The 8477-nt window shown below is 41.2% G+C and overlaps 2 protein-coding genes and 1 long non-coding RNA gene across 6 annotated transcripts in view; 2 read left to right on the top strand and 1 right to left on the bottom strand.

The window, feature by feature from the left end:
• LOC112139032 (gamma-aminobutyric acid receptor subunit rho-3) overlaps nt 1–4901 on the top strand; it is a 29735-nt gene extending 24834 nt beyond the window's left edge. Inside the window, exons 5-10 of the mRNA XM_024261724.2 lie at nt 453–535; nt 1864–2001; nt 2205–2357; nt 2610–2671; nt 2883–3014; nt 4282–4901. Coding sequence (XP_024117492.1) covers nt 453–535; nt 1864–2001; nt 2205–2357; nt 2610–2671; nt 2883–3014; nt 4282–4584 — 871 coding nt within the window. The 3' untranslated portion in view covers nt 4585–4901. The remainder of the gene's footprint in view (nt 1–452; nt 536–1863; nt 2002–2204; nt 2358–2609; nt 2672–2882; nt 3015–4281) is intronic.
• A 1486-nt stretch (nt 4902–6387) lies between these two features.
• Nucleotides 6388–7947, bottom strand: LOC112139060. Its single transcript, XR_002917897.2, has 3 exons — nt 7823–7947; nt 7721–7738; nt 6388–6957 (listed from the first exon to the last, which is right to left on the bottom strand). It is a non-coding gene; the product is annotated as an uncharacterized LOC112139060 (long non-coding RNA).
• LOC112139058 overlaps nt 6440–8477 on the top strand; it is a 12025-nt gene continuing 9987 nt past the window's right edge. For 3 of the 4 annotated variants that reach the window (XM_024261757.2, XM_024261760.2, XM_024261759.2), the window contains exons 1-2: nt 6440–6793; nt 7931–8079. In XM_024261757.2, the coding sequence (XP_024117525.1) occupies nt 7996–8079 (84 nt within the window). In that variant the 5' untranslated portion in view covers nt 6440–6793; nt 7931–7995. The other variant, XM_024261758.2, reaches the window with a different exon arrangement.

The following is an 8477-nucleotide window of genomic DNA, read 5'->3' on the forward strand; positions in this document are numbered from 1 at the left end:
TTTTTCTCCTACGTTCTTCTACAAGCAAAATTCCACAGAAGAGGTGATCCTTCCCCACTGAGGAACTGAAGCTCACTAAGTCAAAGAACACGCCATGTTCCCTCTCAAGGCCGCGGGCGGGCTGCACGGGGGGCGGTGGTTGGCGCCCTCGCCTCACAGCGAGACGATGAGATCATCCAGAAATACCCAGCTGGGACTGAAAGCAGCTCCTTCTCACTGTGAGGAGAGAGCGCTGACCACTGCACCACCATGCAGGCCTCAGTCCGAGAATGAAACAAGAAAAGAAGAAACTTTTGCAGAATCTATTGACGTTTTAAGGAAAGAAGGAACCAAAGCCTTCAACAGTCGAGAGAACAAATGAATTATCTTTCATCAAAAACACTAAACTGCAGCACGTTTCAGTTTTCTGACTAGAACCGAGCAAAGCGCTGACATGCATGTGTGTATTTCAGAGTGACGGTGACGGCGCTCTGCTCCATGGACTTCAGCAGCTTCCCTCTGGACACGCAGAACTGCTCGCTGGAGCTGGAGAGCTGTGAGACAATCACACACCAGACCGATCATCCACCTGCAGAACAAACATTTCACTTCTGTCGCTTTGAAACAAAAATATTTAATCAAACTAGTTTGATCTAGGGCTGAAACAAACGATTATTCTGATAGTCGACTTATCAGGTCACGCACAAAATCAGGGGTGTCAAACTCAATCACACAGGAGCCAAACACAAAACACACCTTAGGTCACGGGATGAACAGGATAAACATTTAATGACATTTTTAAAGCTTTAAAACCATAACTTTTTAACATAATTATGAACTAGATATATGACCATACCTGTGATAATGCTAGTGTGAATGCTGTAAGCTGAATTTGATAGCTGAAGATGCTAGTGCTGATTGTTGAAAACACTGAAGCTGATAGACAGCTAAGATATTAGCTAAATGCCTAAAAAAAACTTAGGTTAGCCAAAACAACTAGCATTCCAAAACAGCCTAAAAAATCATAGTAAATGTCAAAATAGTCCAAAAAACTAGCAGAATGACAATTTTGAAAACTTTGAAACTGTTTAACATAATCATGATTAATAAAAAGACATGAATATTATTCCAGAATAAATCAACTTAAACATTAAATAACTTTCAATATTTTACTCTTCATAAAAATATGTTTGTCAAAATTATACAAGTTAGAAATGAGTTCAAGATAACATCTGGTCATTAATAACAATAAAATAAAATTAAAATGATCTGGAGGGCCGGATAGAATTACCTGGAGGGCCGGATCCGGCCCCCGGGCCTTGACTTTGACACATGAAAGACAATTAAGATGATATTTACTAAGCTTTTAATGAATCGTGCAGCCTCTGTCCTTCAGTTTCTGGTATTAAAAGAAGATCAAATCAAAAAAAGTCGGCATCTGAAATAAGGAAATGTTATTCACAAAGGACAAAGTTTTCGTTGACTAGTCGTGGCAGCCCTACTTTTATCACAACTTTTTTTATTAGATTTTTCAGAACATTGTGACCAAACCACTGACTTCATGTTAATTTTAAAGATCCGCTTCAATGAAAATGATCTTTTTGGTGTTTGAACACTCTCTCGCAGTATTCATCTGATGATGGAGGACATATGTAAAGATAAAGATAACTTCTGCATATTTCTTTATTCAAATTGTTGTGAATCAGGAGCAGATGAAAAAATGCAGTTAGGAAAAGCTCATATTAGTGACGTAGAAAATACGCTGGATGGGCCACTTGCTCCCTTCTGATTCATCCACTTGCAGACAAATAGATCCATGAGTTTCTAGTTTCTCTTGTCATGGCTGAGTGACTTCAGCTTCTCCTGCTCTGTCTCTGCACGCAGACGCGTACAACGAGAACGACCTGATGCTGTACTGGAAGAACGGGAACGACTCCCTGAGGACGGATGAGATCGTCCTGTCTCAGTTCTTCATCGAGCATTTCCACGCCTCCAGCGGCCTGGCCTTCTACAGCAGCACAGGTGGGTTCCTGTGTCACGTGATGCATGTTTCTGTTGTGGGCCAAAGCCTCTGTGAGCTGGAGGAGGTGGGAGTAACACACATGACATCTGCATCTTGTTCAGAAAAGATCTGGAAATTCCCTGCAACATTCATTCCAGTAAAACTAGAAGCAGATCAGCACCACTGAACTTTCAACATCTCTCTGTGTCTCTGTTTTTGACAGGGTGGTATAACCGCCTCTTCATCAACTTCATCCTGCGGAGGCACATCTTCTTCTTCATGCTGCAGACCTACTTTCCCACCATGCTCATGGTGGTCCTCTCCTGGGTCTCCTTCTGGATCGACAGGAGGGCCGTTCCTGCACGAGTGTCTCTGGGTAACACCTGAAAATTTGACCAAAGAATAGCAGCTTGAAGCTTTTTTTTTTATTTTTTATTTTTTTACTGTAAACAGATTAAAGAGCCTAAGACTTATGATGGGAGGGGGGGTGTTAATGATTAAATATTCAATAGGTTTATTCAAAAAGGCATAACTGGAAAGATTAGAGAGGAATACAGATTTTTCTTTATCGTCATGCAATGTCATAACTTGTCCACAAGAGGGAGACATTAGTGCTCTGTTGGTGCAGGAATGACCACGGTGCTCACCATGTCCACCATCATCACAGGAGTCTCGTCCTCCATGCCTCAGGTACTACGAGCCCTTTAATCCTTTGTCCCCTTCATACACTTTCTTTTCTAGAGGAGAACATGAGGATAATGCAGCAGGAATGTGAACATTTACATTTCAAAACAGAAAAGCTCACGTGTGGGTTCAGGTTATAATAGAAGCGTGAATTCACTTATGTTTTCTCCTTTTTCATGGATGGATGTCTTTGTGAACATGTGTTGCTGTTGCTCAGGTGTCCTATGTGAAGGCCGTGGACATCTACCTGTGGACCAGCTTCCTGTTTGTCTTCCTCTCCGTGATTGAATACGCAGCCGTGAACTACTGCACCACTCTGGAGGAGATGAGGAAGATGAGGAGGGGGAAGGTCAGCACAGAAGAACCTCTACTGCTCACAATGAAGAGTAACCATGAGACTATACAGTCTATCAGAGTAACCCAGAATCATGAGTGTCAGAATGTCTCCCTCTTGTGGACAAATGGAGACATTACACATTTCCTGACTAAAGGTTTAGAACAAGGGTGTCAAACTCAATCCTACAAGAGGCCAAAATCCAAAACACACCTTAGGTCACGGGCTGAGCAGGACAAACATTTATTGAACACTCTAAAACTACATTTTTAAAACTTTAAAACCGTAACTTTTTAACATACAGTAATTATGAACTAGATATATAACATTACCTGTGATAATGCAAGTGTGAATGCTGTAAGCTGAATTTGGCTGCTGAAGTTGATAGTGCTGATAGATGAAGATGCTGAATTTGATAGCTGAACACACTGAAGTTAATAGCTTAAAATGCTGAAGCTAATAGCCAGCTAAAATATTTGTTAAATGCCAAATTAGCCTAAAAACATAATAAAAAAAACTTAGGTAGCTAAAACAGCTAGCATCTAGCTGAAGTATTAGCTAAACTCCAAAGTACCCTAAAAAAATCTCAGCAAATGTCAAAATAGTCCAAAAAGCTATCAGAATGCCAACCATTAGAACTTTAAAACTGTAACTTTTTAACATAAATATGAATAATGCAAATGCAGGAATATTATTCCAGAATAAATCAACTTAAACCTTAAATAACTTTCAATATTTTACACTCCATAAAAATATATTTGGTCAAAATTATACAAGTTAGAAATGAGTGCAAGATAACATCGGGTCATTAATAACAATAAAATAAAATGATCTGGAGGGCCAGATAGAGTTACCTGGAGGGCCGGATCCGGCCCCCGGGCCTCGACTTTGACACGTGGTTTTGGCTGTCAGAATTCATTCCCCCCTCCCTTGAGTGGGACTACTTAGTGTCCTGGATTTAGAAAGAAAAAATAAATAATAAAGCTTTAGGACCCAAGTGCTGGGCCTTCATCTGGAGCCTTCTTGTCGTATAAATGCTGCCCTCTGTAGAGCCTGCTCTGGCGGTCCTTTCAACATCAAAACATCTGAACAGGGATTAAAAGAATAAAATAATGGTAAAATATCAGAAACTTTTCAAAATAATAACAAAAAATGACAGTAGATTCCTCTCCTCTGCATGCAGAAGCTGCTCTGATCCAATAGAACAGGACAGTTCGGTTCGAGTCTTTGGTCTCGTCCGGGTCCAGACTGAAGTCACAGCTGGTTCTCTTTGTCTCTTCAGATTCCGTCCACCTTCGATGCCAGCCAAGCCATGGCCTTTGATGGGTGTTTCCACGACAACGACATTGAGCTCACAACTTTCACTCGGATGGCGCCCACGCTGACCTCTGACCCTCTGACCACGCCCACGCAGAGCTCAGACCTCCGGCCCCCTGAGGGCACTCGTCTGCGGCGGCAGAGGTCTGTGCGAGAGAACGTGGACCTGCTGGTCAACAACAGCTACATGATCGACTCGTACTCGCGGCTGGCCTTCCCCCTGTCCTACCTGCTCTTTAACATCATCTACTGGAGCCTGTACTCCTGATGCAGCGCCTCCTGCTGGTGGGGCAGAGAGGGGGCGCTGCACGTTCGAGTCTCGGATCAAGCTGCTGATGGGAGATTAAATGACCGCAGGTCCTCAAACAGACGTTTACGTTTTAATACTTTTGTGCTTAACTGGGATTTCACTCTCATTTTTCAGCCAAAAACAAACAGAAACTGTTATAATGACTGAGACTTTGACAAACACTGTGAAAAAACAAAGGATCACTCATGTTTTTGATCACACAGGAGATCAAGACTCCAGCTTCAATGTTTCATTTGACTTAGAGACAAAATGGTTTAATAAACAGAGAAGTTGAATGTGTTTTTTCTTTCAAATGATTTTAAAAAATGAAGAAAGAAAACTGCAGGATGTTTTTTTTTCATGAGTTCTGGACAACAAACTCCACAACTTTTGCTTTATTGTCAACTTTGGCTTTGTCTCCTGGTCCAAGAAGAAATACTGTGTCATTTCTGCTGATTTGTATTAGATTATTTTCAATACTTGACACATCCTGCAGACTGAACAGGTCAGAGTCACGTTTGTTGTGGATGGAGATCACAAAACGTAACTTCAGGCTCCAACTGGATCAGAAGATCTCACACTAAGAGACGGCAGAAATGCTGGATGTGGCTGGAAGGTAGAGAAGAAGACTTTATGATCTGAAGCTCCAACACGACTCACTCAGGACTTTCTGTTTCCACCAGCATACTGAGTTTTAAATGTGGCAAATGCAAAGACTTACTTCCATGTCTGCCTGAAACTGAAGTATTGAATGTCCCAAAAGGAATTTAAAGTCATTAAAACACATGAAAATGTTTTACTCTCTAGTTTATATTTCTGACACTTCCTTAAAATGCACTTCTGCTGGTGAGAGAGAAAGACTTCATTTCTGCAAGATAGTTTTGGGGCTTCTGCCAAGAGAAACTATTTAATGTAATAATGAACAACTATTTTCGATTCTCTGATCTGGATGTAAAAATAAATTAAAAAGAAATAATATTTTAAAGCAGATGTGTCAAAGTCAAGGCCCGGGGGCCGGATCCGGCCCTCCAGGTAATTCTATCCGGCCCTCCAGATCATTTTATTGTTATTAATGACTCGATGTTATCTTGTACTGATTTCTAACTTGTATAATTTTGACAAAATATATTTTTATGTAGAGTAAAATATTGAAAGTTCTTTAAGGTTTAAGTTGATTTATTCTGGAATAATATTCCTGCCTTTTTATTATTATGTTAAAAAGTTACAGTTTTAAAGTTTTAAAAAAAATGTGCCATTCTGCTAGCTTTCTGGATTATTTTTGCATTTACTAGGATTTTTTAGGCTATTTTGGAGTTTAGCTAATATTTCAGCTACATGCTAGCTGTTTTTGGGTAACCTTGGTTTTGTTTTCTTTAATTTTTAGGCTAATTTGGCATTTAGCTAAAATTTTAGCTGGCTATCAGCTTCAGCGTTTTCAGCTATCAATTTCAGCATCTTCAGCTCCCAAATTCAGCTGACAGCATTCACACTAGCATTATCACAGGTAATGCTATTTATCTAGTTCATCATTATGATACAAAGTTACAGTTTTAAAGTTTTAAAAAAGTAGTTTTAGAGTGTTCAATAAATGTTTGTCCTGTTCAGCCTGTGATCTAAGGTGTGTTTTGGATTTTGGTCCCATGTGTGATTGAGTTTGACACCCCTGGTTCAAAGAGAGCTTTTACCTGGCTGTCTTTGGATTATTGTTTGCTTATTTAACAGAAAAGGTGATTGCGTTAAACTAAACACCTTCAACAGACAAAATAAAACATAAACAATCAATAAATTACATACATTTAATGTGTCAGCCCCAACATGTACCAATAAAAAACAGTCTATGAAGCTCTTCTTTATCATGCACCTGCTGTTGTCAGAAGATTAGGGTACAAATAAAGTTTGTAAAATTATAAAGGTGCAGAAAATCTATTCATGACCAACATGAATAATACATGTGTGCATGAGTATTATCTTTAGGGTGTTGTTTTTAATAACAGCTACATCCCTGCAACGTCTCCTAGTGAGGGTTTACGCTCCGTTTCCATGGCAACCGAGCAGCGCGAAAGTTCCTGCGTCTGGAGCTCGGGGGTCGCCAGGTCTGTCTCGGGAGTTGCGGTTACACTAGGACAGACCTTCATTCTGCTCACAGGAAAAGTTCTGCGGACTACAGCAGACAGGTACACTTCCACAGGTGAGTCGGTGTCAGACCCCGCCCCCTCTCCTTCTTTATCCGCGCGGCGCGAGACGTTTCCGATCAGGACAGAAATGTTGATCAACTTGTAGAAAAGAAGCCGCTTTCCCCCGGAGATCATTCTCCTTTCCTCGGCCGCAGGTTGCTGTCCTCTTCTCTCCTCTCTGAAATGATTGTAGAGCTTGTTACGGAAACCCGGACAGCTAGCAAGAACCCGCGAGGCTAAACCCGCGAGGACATTCAACGTTAGCCTCCACTAATCGGACATCTGCGACATCCAAAGTGATTCACTGTTATTAGGATAATTTTATTTTTCAAAAATGAAACTTTGAACAACTGAAAATTAAAAACACACATATATCTATATTTTAGTTAATTCGCGGTTTGTTTTGATAAATCTACGGAAGTCGAAACAGGCCATATTTGATTTTTTTTTAACTGGTTTCTCTAAACAACTATTTAGGTCTCACGACAAAACAAAAAAACTTAGAAAAGCTAGGTTTTATTTGTATATCAGTTTTTATTGCTAATTAACTTCTTAAATAACTATTTAATTTGAAAGTTTGTTTCAACATTAACATAATTCCTGCCTGAGTTTGACCAGAACTATCTCTGCTGCTCAGAAGTTCATCTTTGAGTGTTGATCCTGTGTTTGTGGTTCTGGTTCACATCTACAACAAACTGCTGTGTCTTTCTACTGATCTCCAAATAAGGAAAAGTGTATTCTGATATCTGAAAAGAATTTTTGTTTTTATTCAGGATACCAACTTTTTAATATGTTATTTGAAGAACACGAGCTTAGACATGACCCTTTTGGTCTTCCGTAGAACCAGTGCTGTTGCCAGTCAGCAGAGGTTTGCATGGTTTCCGGGTCAGATCCCCTCATGCTGTGGTTAGTTCTTTCAGAGGATTCAGGTCCCCCCTCACCTCAGTGTTGGAGTTTCCCTGAAAATGATTCAGAAGTGTTTCTGACAGTCAGAGCGGCGTGAGTGACATGTCTGCAGAGCACGTGCTCGGCATGTGTTTTACCTTCAGCTGTGCTTCTGTGTCTTTGTCCTTGTTGAAGACTGTCACAGTGTTTCCATCACACCAGCTGCTGCTGTGACTCATTTTTTGCTCTGCTTTGCTGCCCTTCAGTTGCCGTGGTGACCGTCAACAGCAGCGGCACTTGACCTGAACTTTCAGCCCTGGTTCAGAGTCACATGATGTCAGAGGAGAACCCGCTGTTTCCTGCTGATCTGGAGGCGCAGTTGAGTCTTTCACCTTCGAGCGTTAACGTGGAGCAGGTAACACGACACCGACGCTCATCACTCGGCGTGCTTCCAGCTAATCCAGCTCACAGCTCGGCGTTTGGTTTGAGGATGCTGCTCTGAACCCAAACTCTATGATCTAAGACATGAAGACGACCTTCACTGCAGTCTGTATCCTCATCCCAGCATTGAGCTGTCCGTTCTGGGACCCATTGACTGATTATTGGGGGGTTATTGGCCAAAGAGAGGAAAATTCCGAGTGGGGAGGATAAGTAAACAGTGAGAGGAGTTTGGCGAGCAGGAGGACAGGGTTAGACGCTGCAGCACATGTGAGGTGCAGTCCCATGTTTGATTGGCAGGAACATGTGAGCTGCTTCACATTTGCTATTTTTGGTGAGGGAGGGGAATGAGTTAGCATGAAGAGGAGGGGTGGG

The sequence above is a fragment of the Oryzias melastigma genome, linkage group LG20, assembly GCF_002922805.2.
Source record: "Oryzias melastigma strain HK-1 linkage group LG20, ASM292280v2, whole genome shotgun sequence".
Classification (NCBI taxonomy): Eukaryota; Metazoa; Chordata; class Actinopteri; order Beloniformes; family Adrianichthyidae; genus Oryzias; species Oryzias melastigma.